Source organism: Melospiza melodia, chromosome 24 (assembly GCF_035770615.1).
Source record: "Melospiza melodia melodia isolate bMelMel2 chromosome 24, bMelMel2.pri, whole genome shotgun sequence".
Classification (NCBI taxonomy): Eukaryota; Metazoa; Chordata; class Aves; order Passeriformes; family Passerellidae; genus Melospiza; species Melospiza melodia.
In genome coordinates this window covers 10043921-10059546 of record NC_086217.1, presented here as the reverse complement: position 1 = coordinate 10059546, position 15626 = coordinate 10043921, and the positions used below count along the sequence as shown (strand labels likewise).

General features: G+C 37.9%; 1 protein-coding gene across 6 annotated transcripts in view; it reads right to left on the bottom strand.

Annotated features, from left to right (window-relative positions):
- CEP112 (centrosomal protein 112) overlaps positions 1-15626 on the bottom strand; it is a 164234-nt gene that overhangs the window by 108222 nt on the left and 40386 nt on the right. For all 6 annotated transcript variants that reach the window (XM_063175710.1, XM_063175709.1, XM_063175712.1 and 3 more), the window contains 2 exons: positions 15466-15525; positions 11692-11771 (listed from right to left, as the gene is read on the bottom strand). In XM_063175710.1, coding sequence (XP_063031780.1) covers positions 11692-11771; positions 15466-15525 — 140 coding nt within the window. The remainder of the gene's footprint in view (positions 1-11691; positions 11772-15465; positions 15526-15626) is intronic.

Genomic DNA, 15626 nt, shown 5'->3' with positions numbered 1-15626 from the left:
CTGATGAGAAATACAAATATTTTATGTGCTTCCTCTTCGTGCTTAATCATAAATATTTATCTTGCTATGTAAAATGTCTTCCAAGATGTAACAACTAAACACAGTGAGACTTTACAGCACTGCACTAAGGAAACACAGGGAAATTCAGGGGTCAACAGGAAAGGTTAATTAAGTTTGGGATGTCCCACAAATGTTGGATGAACCAACACCTTCCTGGAGGGCTCCCAAAATTCCCTGAACAACAGCACAGGGAGCAGGAGATGCACCTGGCTGGGTCTCAGCCTGATCAAGAAATGAAAACCCTTCAGACACGAAATGCCAGCACACACTGAGCAATGTACCCCAAAGGCTGCACAGGGACAGAGTTTCACATCCCAGCAGCAAATCCACCCAAGCTCCCTGTGTGTCATGCAGAGAGATTTTCAGGGGAAAATAGTAATAGGCTGTGAAATTCCTCATGTTTTCTTATAAAATTATACCAGGTTTTAATTCACAAATAGGCAAATTCTTCTCCAGGTTTTCAAAACCTGCTGGCAGCACAGCCATAGAATCCCAGCTGTACTGGAGAACAGCAGCAGAGCAAGGAATTTCTCTAAGGATGTATTTTGGCACTGAATAAGCTTCTGAAATTTAAATTCTGATGGACTCCACAAGAGGGAGAGGCTCCATGCCTTGTCTAAGTCTCTCTGATGTTGTTATGACTCTGGGTTTATGCCTGCAGACAAACAGGAATCCCAGAATATTTTGAGTTGGTTTCGAGTCCAACTCCCTCCTTCTCACAGGGCTACTTAAAACTAAACCACCAAAACTCAAATCATCACAAGGCTGCTTAAAACCAAATCAAATGACTGAGAGAAGGCTGAGGTATGGGAAAAGCAGAGTCATGGCTGAGCCTGCAGCCCCATTGCTGCTGCTGCTGGGAAAGGCCAGGCTGTGCTGCCATTCCCACATTACACACACTCTAATCCTGTGTACTCAGATTTGCTGTATTCACACAGGTCTTCACCCATTCCTCCCTCTCCATCCTAAATATTGCTGCTTTTGAGGGAAAACTGCTTTGCTCCCCACCAAACTGCAAACTGTTCACTTGCTGGAACGCAGCTGAAGAAGGATACTGCTATTTCTACACAGCCTTCCTTTTTATTTAGTGTCACAAGAAACAGAAAATTGAGTCTCACTAATATATGCTGAAAAAAAAAATAAGTTATCACCACTCATGTAATTCATTTAGATTAAAAAAAAAAAAAACGAAAAAACCCCTATATAAACACATTTCCAAAGGAAAGCACAGTTTCTTATATAATACACAGCAAACTGTGTAGCTGAAAACACGAACTGCATCAAAACATACCCAAATTTCCCCTGCAAACCAAAATTCAGGAATTTCACCTTAGTATGTTCAGTGTCTACAGATCTGAGGACCCATCCAGTGTACAGACACATACATTTGACTTTATAAAGGGAAATTTAAGCAGACCCACGATCCTGCTCCTGTTCTCAGAGAGTCCCTCACATGGAGATGCTCCAGTACTGCCACGACTCCACAAAACTGCAGCAGTTTAATTAATTAATTAAATTTATAGCCAAATGCAAGACCCATGCTACCATTTTTTAGTGCCAAAACCAGCAAAAACCACTCCCTGCCACAGCACTCTGAGCTAATAGCATGCAGCCATGCCACTACATAAATAATGTATTCAGGCCTAAAATGCCACATATCTGTAAAGGAAGGGGTTAATGGGTTAATAACTACACAAAAATGCTTCAGTAGTAATGCCAAATCTGTGAAATACACAAAAATCAATTTTGTTTTTCCTGCTTTGTTTTAACACACAGTGAAAGCTCAGGAACAGCTTTGGGCTGACTGGAGCATCCCTGAGCAGGGCTGGGATTCCCACAGCCAAGGAGCAACAAAACCCAGGGCTCTCCTGCCATGGCAGCCCCAAACACATGGAATCTGTGCAGAACACTTCTTCTTTTTGGTGTGGAGAGGAAGAGAGACAGTGTGAAGTCATCCAAGCGGAATGATAACTAAACCAAAGCCAGATCAAAGGAGCCGAGAAGAAAGACTGAAATGTGAAGCTGAAATATTTATTGCCTTCAAAACATCACCCCTATCCTGTCCCTGGGCACGTTAATATTTGGGAGTTGTTAGAAAGCATTCTAACTTGTTTTATCTTTTCAAAGAAATAAAGCCAAAAATATAAAGGCAAGAAATAAATATAAATTGTTCCCCAATTTTAAGAATAAGATGAGCTTGTCTTTATGAGAAAAAGCATAAATCCACTTATAAATTGTTTACAGTTTGCATAATTTGAGATGTTAACATCAAAAAGCTGGTCTGCATTCCTTCAAGTAAGCGCCAACAATGGAATATATTTACAATACAATTATTGTTTTAAACTATATACTTATGTTTTAAATAAATCATGAGATAACATTAACAAACTAAATCACTCCTTAAAGTCATTAATGAATTTGGAGCAAATAATACTCCACGTGTGCAGCATCACACTGAAATAAGAATAATGCATCACACTAAAAATTAATGGCTCACAAATTGGGCAGACATTGGTTAAACACACTAATAATTATTATACTTATTTCTCATTACAATAATGACAGGGCTCTGTTGTGCTAGGTGCTGTGCAAACAGAATAAAGCAGCAACTGCCAAATGATGAATGTGATGTGGGTTAAAAGGCTGGGCAAGCGTTGTAAATGTGGCTGGAAAGGAAAACTTGATAATTTTGCTCCAGACTGCAGAAAGTGTCTCCAAGATTTAGATCCACCACACATATGAGAGAGCACAGAGGCTCAGTTATCAGGGGAGGAGGATTAGAACAGAGATTAAATAGTCACGGCTTTCCCATGCTGAGAGCACAGCTAAACCTCAGCAAGGACAACACAGAGGGGAGAATCAGAGAGACAGGTGTAGATAATGCCTTAGAAAAGGGGAGACAAGTCTGTCATTAAAAGGTGGCCCAGAAAGCCAGAACAGACAGCAAAGAGATTCATGAGGTACCCAAAGAAGAGGAGCAGGGAAGGCAAAGATGGAGATCAGAGAACGGCGCTGTGGCACTGAGAGCTGGGGGTGGATAAAATAAACCATCCAAGGACAAACTATGTGAGAAATCAGCAGGCACAGGACAGAGCCAGGCAAGGGGAATCACTTCACACCAACAAAGCACAGCCCAGGCTGGGCGAAGAGTGACAGAGCCAACAGTGGTTGGCAAACCAAAGATGCTGAGGATGAACTGCCAGGATTAAGATTGTTAAGGAGGTACAAGGGCTCAGAATTCATCCTGTCATTCTACTGACTTAAGGTAACTCATTTTATGGTTAAAATAATTGGTTAGTTCAGGATTCAGAGTAATAATATTCATGTTGTAGTAGATAATAAAGATATTTAATTCTGGGGAACCATGAGTGTCTACTTGGCTCATTGATTTCTTCTTTCCAAGAGGACATGGATCATCAAAATTTCTTTTCCTTTAAAGTACTGTTTGAATTATCAGCTTCAACTCCTCCATGAAGGTTGGTTGTACTGTAGATGAAGCTGAAGGAAAGTTGTACAAAGTACATAAAAACTAAAAGCAAAATTAAGATTATCAAATGTAATTGAAGTAGAGAGATCACAACCATCAAGCAACAATAAGCAACAAAGTTTTTCCTTTTGATGTTTTGTAGATGGTTTCTAAGTGACTCAAAGGAGGTGACAGCCTGAAACATTTCATGCTTTTTAACAACAAGTTAATTGAATTCAATCATCTGTACAACTTTCTTTAGCCAACTGAAAGCTTTTCTCATTTCATCAATGTTTCGGGCATTGTATAATCTTGAAATGAGAAGAGAAATAAGAAATCTGAAAAATACACTGATGTGAGAGGGAAGCCTTTGGAGTAACAAAGGAACAATTCTGCCATTAGTGTTGATTATTTGTATTTTCATTTAGTCAATGTGATTGTGATAGTCCTTAACTACATTAATTATTAGAATAGCAATTTACAGCAATTAATGAAGTGCTACAGCATGACACAGCAATGCTCTTCACCTGACAAGGCAATACTTTTAATTTCATAAGCTGTGTGCCATATCAAACCAGTTTCACAGTTGTTATCACTAAAAAGATGTCTTGTGATATCTCTATAACCATCTTGAGGGACATAACAGTCCCAGAGCCAAGGATTAAAAATCAACTGTTACAGTTTTTTTTGGTACAACTGGAGCCTTCCTTTCCATACATATTTCATTATTGCCAGTAGGTCTCCAGAGAAACGGGGGGAAAGAAAATGAAAGGCTGTAAATAGTTAATAGAACACTTTATTTTTGCTTTTAAGTGAGACTATTAAACAAAGCTACCATATTTTGGAGCCCTCTGTTCATGCTCCACGTTGTGGTGCTCCACGTTGTGGCCCCTAGAGCGAGGGTTAGGGAATGTTTACAATATGCTGGAAACTTTGACTGGCTTTGCTCTAAAAGGTTTCAGATGCTCAAGCACAGCACCAAGTGGAGAACAGCTGCTTGGTTTTCCACTGATTCTTAAAGGAGAAAAAAAAGGAAAAAAAAAAATCCCAAACCAAAACCCAGCCTACCAAAAAAAACACACACAGTTTTAAAGAGTAAAACTAGATCCCAGCTCCTCAGCCCCATCACATTCCCACTGTCTCTAAATCACAGACGTGGCTTTTTTCATCATATTGCAATGGCTGCAACGAGACAGGCCTCAACATTTTAATAAAAGAAAATGATGAACACAAAGAACATGAGTATAAACCCTTAACAATGCTCTTTTATTGCAACACTTGGAATTAAAGACAATGCCTGCTCATATTCCTTTAATTATTTCCGGCTCTAAATAGTAATGGCTTTTCCATTCTGACAAGAATCCTCTCCACACACAAATACTTCATTTTCAAGGAAAAATGGAATTAACTGCAGGAAAACAGCTACACTTAAGCAATTACCCTGAAAATATTAACAACAACAACAAGCAATTACTCAGAATTTGGATTCAACTTGGAGGAGCAAGGAAGGAAAAAAGAAATGAAAAATTAACTTGTGGTTAAAGCTATCACTCCCTTTATTTATTTATTTATCATTGCATTGATGATTCTCAGGCTGTTGTGCTTTGCTGTGTGCAGTGGCATTTCTGACACGCACCACCCCAAGAAGCCAATACAAGAGGATTTGAAGGAGCAGCTGTTTAAATATAAAGTTCTCAAAGGGCTTGGTAGAATCAAATTCTTAAGATCCACTGTAAATCACAGCTTTTTTTTCAAATTATAACTTCTGTATATTTTGAAAATCCTAAACTTTACTTCTTTTCAAAATGTTGAGCTCTAACAATTATGCAAATGTAAATTGGAAACAAACGAATTTATTTCCATTGCTATTTATTCTACCTCCTTCTGCCAGCTCTCTTCACATGTTTATTTTTCCTTGCCTTCTTCTGTTTCCCTCTTTATTGGGTCAGCAGCAGATTGTTCACCACTTATTTCTCTCAAATCTATGTGCCCTCACCTTTACACTGTTCCTTTTGTGGTATTACAGAGAGAAGAAAAATTAAACAAACACCATGGGAATATTGCAAGATATAAGCAATCTTAAGGACTAGAAGACCCTTACATAAAACTTCCTAAAGTTTGAAGCATTTTTAGGTACTTCTGAATAAAGCAAGGAGAGCTTTTCACATCAAACAAGTCCAAGTCTCCTCTTTGTGCATCAAAGAGAACCCTACAATGAAAAGTGAGTCATTATTCAGCCACAGCTGTAGGAAAAGATTCTGTAAAGGATTCTGTAAAGGACAACCTCACCCTCTGCCCATTTTTGCCTTGTCCCCATTTCACCAGGGCAGGTGAACTGGGAAAGCCCAGGGAGAACCAGCACTGCTGGAGGAGCCAGGCAGGATCAGAACAGCAAAACCTTCATAAAACACTCAGGGCATGAAAAAACCTCAATAAAATGCTCAGGATGAAAACAGAATGTCATAAACTCAGATCATCCCACTGCACCAGAGCTCAGAACAGATGGGGCCTTGCGGAAATCAGAATGAGAGAAATGGGAATTTCCTGACCCTCGGTGTTGCTGCCATCCAGGCATTCCCTGTCACAGCCTGAGGCTCCAGGACAGTGCTAATTTCATTTCCACTTCTGCTTTTAGCAAGGCTGAGCTCAAAGCCACCCTCTGAAGGCTTTACAGGTATCAATACCAAGTTTAGAACCACAGGAGAAGCCTGAGAATAGCTCCAGCTCTGTGGATCTGACTCAGTGTCACTAAGGAATGACCCAGAATAACCAAATGACTGCAAAGCACACCAGGAGATGACAAGTGAATAAAGAAATGACCGAATAAAGTAATTTCTTTTTGAATAAAGAAATGACTGAAGTTTCAAGAAGAGTAACTGGTACCAAAAAAAAAAAGTATTTCCTTCCCTAAAGAGCATTTTTTCCACCTTGATTTAGGAAATATGAGTGCTAACACATTTGTATCAGAAATTTTCTGTGAGGCAAAACCTTGTAGCAGAAATAACTGTGCTACACACAAAACCTGAAATTTAAAATATGAGTGAGTACCACTGAACACCTGAGAAAATCCCCAGAAATAGCAGCCCAGCATAGGGAAGCACAGAGCATTGCTCTCACACTGGAACAACAAAGAGCAGGGGGAAAAGCTTTTTTAAGTCTGCAGTGAGGAAACTCCATGGCACCATCTCCAATGAGGTGAGAAATCAACTTCTCCTCCTTGACTGCCATGTCAGAAACCACATGAACACAAGAATGTGCATGTACACAGGTATATATGAGAAAAGAAAGGCAAATCATTTCCATTTCTGCATTTTACTGAATACCTGCAGGCACCAGCAGGTATTCAGTAAAATGAATACTTTTAATTTTTCTGCAAAAAATCCACACCACATCATGATTGGAAAGCTTTGGTCTAGCCACCTAAAACAAACCCCAAAATGCTGTGAGAGCTGTCTGTGTGTGCTTTAAAAACTGCTCTGAAAACTATTGGGAGAATCTGCTAATGGACAGGAGTGGCTTTACTGGTTTCTAGAAAGTTTAGCAGTTTAGCCCCTCTTTCTTCCCCAGAATTTTAAACAAGTTCAGACAAGGGCTAGAAAGCCATGGAAAAAAAAAAGAGGTGTTGGGAGCTCCTTATGTAAACAAATAATTTTATTAAGTGAGTCAGAATGAAGCAGCTGCTCAGCATTTGCTGCGTATCATCCCCACTTGCAAAGTGCTGAGATTTGGCTCCACAGACAGACACAGACAGACTTGAAAAATAAAAAAGGCAAAGAGTGAGAGGGAGAAGGTTGTGGAGCACTGGAGTGGAGATGTGCAGGCATTCCTTGAAGCTGCAGTGTGTAACTACAGCATCTGCACCTGTACAGGGGGATTGAATCTCATTTCATTTAATTTCATTTCATTTCTCCTAATGTCGCTTCTTAAAATGTGTTTCCTTCACACACTACATAATTGAAGAGGAAATCTGTACTTCAGGAGAATATGAAAATGTTATTTGTGCATGAGGCAAGCAAAGCAAAAAGCATTAAATCAGATGCCAAAATTCTCTCCAGTACATGAGAACTGCCACAACCTTTATCCTGAAGAAATCAACGTGGTCTGCACTCCCCATGAGGGTGACGGAGGATCACAGCCTCAAACTGTTCAGGATGTTTATAATTTAGTCCAAAATCTCTCAATTTCAAGAATGACCAATTTTATCTGTCTGTGCAGCCCCAAAGGTGAGATCCCTGTCCCTGGCAGTGCCCGAGGCCAGGCTGGAGCACTGGGACACTGGAAGGTGTCCCTGCCATGGCAGGGGTGGGGTGGCATGGGTTTTAAGGTCCCTTCCAACCCAAACTATTCTGGGATTCTTTCATGACTCTGTCAAAACCAAACCACCTCAAAACTGAGCTGGTGTTGTGGTTGTAATCTTCAATAAAATGGGGAATATTTCCCTACAGTAAATAGATATTTCTCACAGTAAACTAAAAGTATTGAACAATCTGCTACCAAAATATAAGCAGAGGGAAATAAATATATTGAATGAATAAACATCCAAATTCCAGAGAACAAGACACAAGAGATGGTGCTGAGAGCTGTTTAACAATATTCTATAGAGTCAGGCAAAGCTTTTCTTTCTCTTCCATGCAATTTCTTCAGCAGCAGCTGGGCACAGACTTTTTTCCCCTCATTTATTTTCTGTTTCATTCTACTCAGTTTGTACTGTGACAAATTATATACCTCCATTTCCTACTCCTCTTCTTACTGTGTGAGATAAGAACAGCAGAGATTCAGCCTATTTGCAAGCCACTCTCATGACACATTTTCTGCAACCAAACCACAGGGATTAGAGGAACAACCTTTCCCCCCAAGTAATTACAGAGAAGCTTTTCAAGAAAACTTTGTTCTTATAGAAATGCCATTTAAAGGACATTCTAGAAAAGCCCTTGCAGCACTTCTCAGAGGGACTTTTGCTATTAAGCAATGCCTGTGACATGCACTGCAGAAGTAAATATAAATTTTATATCTACAAGTCACCACCACGAGTCAGGAGCGTTGGAGCAATTCTTTTGCAAAAGGTTTGCTTTTGACAGATATTTCTACCATGAACTTCAGAAGAAGAAAAAAACCTCCTGTAAACTACATAAACCCCTATTCTGTATTGAAACTGTGGCAATACTGGTTTTTTTTTATTATTTTTGAAGTGAAAGACACTTTCAGAAATGTTGATTTTACTATTCCAAACAATGCCTCAAATCACTTTCATTCTGCATCAGTGTGGAAATGTTTGAAACAGCAGCAGCACTGTTTGCTGTCACAGCACTGGGAAAATAATGATAATAATAACAAAAATCCCCTAAAATGCCTGCCACTTCCCTCTCTGTGTGCCTGCAGCTCAGCAGCTACTCTAGATATAATCCTGTGGCCATTTCACAATCAAAGTGCACTCAGATCAAAGTAGTTTATGAGGAATCACTGATGCACCTACTGGGTTCTGAGTTACAATTCCACGAGGCATCGTTTCTGTGGAAGATGCAGAACTGTATTTTCACCCACCTCATGCAAGAAAAGGTTGTTTTCTAAAGATTTACTGGCTCTGCCTGAGCTTGGAGTTAGATAAATTCATTCTGCAATTATTTAAAGAAATTCAGCAAACTGAAACATTTTTACATAAGATATTGGATTTTATGGACTCATATTAATAGGAAAGGACTGCTAAAAAGAATAATTCTTGCAAAAGAATTCAAAAATCTTCAAAATGGAAAAAACAGAAAAAAGCCATAAGGAAGCCATCCATTTCTGCAACAATAAATACCACTGCTCCTTATCTATTTCCTACTTGTATATCACATAAAAGCACATATATGAAAAATCTCAATATTGCCAAGACACAGTGGAGCTAAATGAATGGTGTGAACTGCAGAAAGCCCAGCAGGACTGGCAGCTCCTCTGTCCTGGGCATGTGAGTCTGCTCCAGCCCTGGTCAGAAATGCAGAGTCAGAGCCAGAGCTGGAATCCCACTCAGCAGAATGTGAGCTGGGCACTGCATTTCTGCAAATATCATCATTTTAGGATCCTAAATCCAACCCCATGGATCTGCCAACTTCTGCCTCCAGCCAGCCAAAACCACAGTAGAAAGCTAATTTTTATTTCTATTCAATTACTTATTAGTATTAATAATTCCATTATTAATCTTAAAATTAGCCTCAAACCCCTGCTATAAAACAATCAAAAGAGCAGTTTTATTAGAGTAAACCATCTCCAGAATTAAACATTTCTCATTTCAATTGGGAGAGGTATATATTAGAAATCTCTACATTATTTTCAACACCCTGAATAAAAAAAAAAAGAAAAAATTAAATGAAAAGAAAAAACTCAAGAGAAACCAAGTGCCATAGATATGGAAGTGACCCTGGGAAAAATACAATATCAAAGAATATTTTCACTTAGAGGGGACCCACAGGAACAGCAGCAGCTTGTACTAGGAGAGACTTAGAAAACCATATGGGCACATATAGGTATATACATACAGAACCATCCAGGTATTAATCTATAATTAACTGCCCCATTTGCTGTGGGGGAAACAGATGATTTTTAGCCTTTGAACAGCCCCCAGGGCTCTCCAATCCCAGGAGCTGACCCAAGCCCAGTTTTGGCCAAAGATTGACCCACAGGAAATACAAGGCTGGCACTGAGCCCTACCAACACTGCTTTAATTCATGGCCCTTGGAGCATCACCAGCACTTTAAAATTGAATCTTTCAAATCCTGACTCCAACTCCAAGCTACATCTAAGCTTGAACACAGCCAAGGAATATCTGAAATAACTGAGGATGTCCTCAGCTCCTCAGTTCCAAATCCCCAGCAGCTCCCAGATCCTGCCTGGAGAGAATTCCCTCTGCACCCACGTGGGGACCAACCCTGCAAAGCCAGACTGGTTTTATTAACATAAGTAAGTGCAAACTGACACGTTATTTGAAAGATGTGGAAGAAAATTAATGCGGCTTCATTATCAACAAATCAGATGGTAAAATACGAAAAGATTAAGTGCAGTTGATAACAGTTCAACCTCCCCAAAATTATAAATAATAGCCAATGTAAAGAATTCAAAGATTAAAAGCTGGAGTTTTTATTAATGTCTGCAGTGATTTAAGATAGTCTCTATTTATGCCAAATACCTCAGAGATTATAGAAATAAAGAAATACAGACTTCAGCCCTGTCACTTTTATGGAATGAAAGTATCTTTACTTGCCTCTCCCAGCCTAGATAAGGTACATTGGGATATTAAACTGAATACTTTCAACAAATAACTTCTGGTTTGTTTCAGAATAATCTGTTTCCCCTAGAAATTACTTCCACAGCTTTGACTTTTAACTGGATTAACACATGGAAAGAATAATTTACGCAATCAAAAATGGAAGGAGCAAGCAAGAGTTGATCTTGTCCTATGTGCATCTGCTGCTGTACATAAACCACTCCCTTGCTCAGAAAACATCAAACTTGGTGCATCCTGATTGTTCATGGACAGAGTCAGCAAAAAAACCAGTTCCAAGTTAGTTAAGGAAAACTTGTTTTGCTACAGAGCATTTCTCCCAGCTTTAGATCCACATGAAGAACAAACACTCCCAACAAAGAAGAGTTGTACCAAAGAGAGAAAAATCTGCATTAGACTTGCAATTTGTGGATATTAAACATAAAATATAAAATCAGAAGCATCATCTACTAAATTAAAATATATTTTAAGTATATTTTAAATATATTTTTAATATATTTTAACACACCTTTCAAATTTATTCCATTTTCTAGAAGAGCCCAAAGCAACAAGACTTTAGTTTTTATTATTTGCTTCCTATGAATTAACTCTGAATTGAACCTGGGCCCATTTATTTGAGAGGGCAAGACCAGCTGACATCATTAACTCTATTTATTTTAATAATTCTCATTAATTATATTTTATTCCTACCACTTAAAAGTCAACAAATTTGGGTGAGTTGGTTCTTACTTTGGTTTTTTCACTTTTCTGGTTGATTAGAACTCTGAAGGTGCAGCTTTAAAACAGGAAAAACTATAGGAGGGCAGTTAGATGAGATAAAGCATAAGTTTATTTAATAAACAAATATAAATAAATAAATATTTAAAAATACCAGGGGTGGTTCAAGAATTATTGCACATTCACTTACCTCAGAACCTGTTCCAAGTGGCAAATTTTCTTTTGAGCATTCCCCTTTTCTTTATCCAGATCATTCTTAATGCCATTAATCTGCCATTTAAAGAAAAAAACACCAAATATTTTAGCCAAAACAGTGTCTGAGTTAAAATAATTCAATGTTATTTTAAATTCTAAAAGCTATTTATTTGCATGTTCCTTTTCCACTGATCCAGACAAACATCCAGGGATTTCTAAAATCATGTGAAATGCAAAAGCAGAGATTAACAGAGAGATGAAATATGGAATGTAGCCAATGAGCTATTTTCCTTCTCAAAGCGAATATTACTGTCTAGAATAAAGAAATACCAGTAATTCCATAAAAAAGGAACTAGATTTTCTTTATGTAAGTACAGAAAAGCAGATAGGAAACGGCCTAAAATAGTGACCTGTATTCTCTGAGGTGCAAATTTGTGACCACCCAAAGTGAATCACTTCTGATCAGTTCTTACAACAAAAAATATCAAACATAAACAGATAAATCTACTAAAGAATAATAATAATAGAACAATTTGCAATAAAAATCCTAAAAATAGTTACAAAACCCCTTGAATTTGGCAACTTCCCAGGTGAGGTCCAAACCACAAGTTTTTCTAAGGTTTTTTGCCAAGGACAGGTTAAGTCCAAGAGTTTGTACATAATCCAAGAGTTGTATTGATTTAGAATTGCTTAAGGAACAATGTGGGGATGGGACATACAGGAAATCCTTTATCCACCTACAGTCATTTGTAATGAAAAGAAATACAAAAAAAAAGGAAAGGGAAAAAGGAAAAAAGGAAAAGAGGAAAAAGGGAAAAAGAGGAAAAGGAAAAGAGGAAAAGGAAAAGAGGAAAAGGAAAAGAGGAAAAGGAAAAGAGGAAAAGGAAAAGAGGAAAAGGAAAAGAGGAAAAGGAAAAGAGGAAAAGGAAAAGAGGAAAAGGAAAAGAGGAAAAGGAAAAGAGGAAAAGGAAAAGAGGAAAAGGAAAAGAGGAAAAGGAAAAGAGGAAAAGGAAAAGAGGAAAAGGAAAAGAGGAAAAGGAAAAGAGGAAAAGGAAAAGAGGAAAAGGAAAAGAGGAAAAGGAAAAGAGGAAAAGGAAAAGAGGAAAAGGAAAAGAGGAAAAGGGAAAAAAGGAAAAAGAAAAGAGGAAAAGGAAAAGAGGGAAAGGAAAAAGAAAAGGAAAAGGAAAAAAGGAAAAAAGGAAAAGGAAAAAAGGAAAAAAGGAAAAGAGGGAAAGGAAAAGAGGGAAAGGAAAAGAGGGAAAAAAGGAAAAAAGGAAAAAAGGAAAAAAGGAAAAAAAGAGAAAAGGGGAAAAGGAAAAGGAAAAGGGGAAAAGGAAAAAAGGAAAAAAGGAAAAGGAAAAGAGGGAAAGGAAAAAAGGAAAAAAAGGAAAAAAGAAAAAAAGAGAAAAAGAGAAAAAGGGAAAAAAGGAAAAGAGAAAGGAAAAAAGGAAAAAAGGAAAAAAGAAAAAAGGAAAAAAGGAAAAAAGGAAAAAAAGGAAAAAAGGAAAAAAGGAAAAAAGGAAAAAAGAGAAAAAAGAGAAAAAAGAGAAAAAGGGAAAAGAGGAAAAAAGAGAAAAGGGGAAAAGGGGAAAAGGGGAAAAAGGGGAAAAGGGGAAAAGGGGAAAAGGGGAAAAGGGGAAAAGGGGAAAAGGGGAAAAGGGGAAAAGGGGAAAAGGGGAAAAGGGGAAAAGGGGAAAAGGAGAAAAGGAGAAAAGGAGAAAAGGAAAAAAGGAAAAAAGGAAAAAAGGAAAAAAGGAAAAAAGGAAAAAAGGAAAAAAGGAAAAAAGGAAAAAAGGAAAAAAGGAAAAAAGGAAAAAAGGAAAAAAGGAAAAAAGGAAAAAAGGAAAAAAGGAAAAAAGAGAAAAGGGGAAAAGGAAAAGGAAAAAGGAAAAAGGAAAAAGGAAAAAGGAAAAGGAACAAAAAGACAAGAAAAATAAAATAAAATAAAATAAAATAAAATAAAATAAAATAAAATAAAATAAAATAAAATAAAATAAAATAAAATAAAATAAAATAAAATAAAATATTTTTTAAAAATAAAGAAAAACATGTTTTACTAAGTGTGTAGGCCAGTGAAAAAACAAATCCAAAGATTCTCAGCTGTGAGAAGTTTTGTGGAGGTGTTCACTCCAGGAACACTTAGTTGGGTTCCAAGAGCCTCCAAATCCATGAGTTGTCTATTAGAGAATGAAGAAGCCACTGCAAACCTGGTAAAATTCTATATATTCAACAGGTGGCTTGGGAATGGCTGTCAGGAATAATCTGTCACTCTGCTGATGCTGAGCTGAATGTTTGCAAAACAAGCAGTGGATTATTTATAAAAAGCAGGTGTTTCCTTGGCTTGTAAAGCCATTTAGCCTAACTGGTTCCTGATCCAGCAGATAAGCACATTTAATCAAACAGTGACATTTAATATGATTTGTTTGATGTTTAAGTATCCTCAGAGGCAGCAGCCACTGCAGACTCATAAAGATTATTAGATAATGGGAAGGTTTTTAAGTGAACAGATTGCAGCAGAGACTTCATGATTCCTTTACTTGTTTTAGTATTTTATGGGCCAATCCATCCTGGTTTATGGATTTATACCCATAGATTATTCACTGGTGTTTTTCTTCTCATCCTTTCTCAAAGATTTGAGTTTGAAAACAGTTACAGCAGAATTTATGAACCAACTGCTGTCAAGTTATCTATAAAAAAAGGCAATGCTTCCTGGTTTGCTGATGCAGAATTCCAATTTCCCTCCCTGGGCTCACTGGTTGGAGCCACTGCTGACACTCTCAGCCCATGCTTGGGAGCTTTCTCCTAAAAGATCCTCAAACCTCAGTCAAATTGTGCCAATATATTTTTATTTTGGCCTGCAAATCACTCAAATCCTGGATCTCTCTTGAGTTCAACATTTATAAAACCCAAGATTTGACTAAAAAGACAAATGTAAGCTAGGTTTAAACCAAGGCAGATCCTGGAACAAAGAATGTTTTGACTTCAAGTCAGCAGAAGGAACTAACTCAAACCAAAACCTCTCTACAATTCATGTCACAAGTGCTATTACCAAGTGACAAGTAGCTGGGATCACAATCCATTATTTTATGTTATAAATTTGCCACATTTGGCAGTGACATGTTTGAGTAACACATCCTTTCAATTAAACAGGCATCTAAGGCACCCTCTGGCTGCACATGAGTTGCACATATAATGTCACTAAAATTGAAGTTTAATTTGAAGCCTATTGATGTTCTGAGTCTAAAAGAGCAGGCAGGATTTGCAAAGTGCTTTAAGATGAAGTGTTTCTGATGAAAATTACATTTTTTACTTGAAGTTTCTGCTGTAAAAACGACGCCTGTTGACAATATCTAGAGAACACGTGGGGAAGGATGGAATGGAGATACCCTGGGGGAAAAGGAGTGTGGGAGAACACTTGAGCACTGGCAGAGGTCAGGCCAGGCTTCATTCAGCTCCTTTTCCTTTCAATAACAGCAGCTGCCACCATGAGCAGTGTACACACACAGGACAGGCTTCCAGGGGTGCTTTTTTTGGGAATGCCATCCCAGCCTCCATCCCCTGGCAACAGGTTCCTAAAATCAGAGGTGATATCCCTGTCCTTAAACAGTCGTGCTTAAAATCTTACTTGATTTTGTGCATTTATTTTTCCAAACCTTGTCAAGTGCTTGGATTCCCAAATTTACTATTTGGAGGTTTCAAAATTTCAACCTTTAAGTCCTGCACAGAACGAATTTGTGCATAAGATGGGAGATTTTCCTAGAAATATCACCTGTTTCTCATACACACGCTGCATGCGAAGCTTGTCCTGCTGAACCTTGTATTCTTGTTCCTGCAGAGGAAAAGATGTGTATTCTAAATCAAAAAATCCCATTTTTCTTCCATTTCAGAGCATTCATCAAACACAGACACTAGCTATCATATAGAACAGTT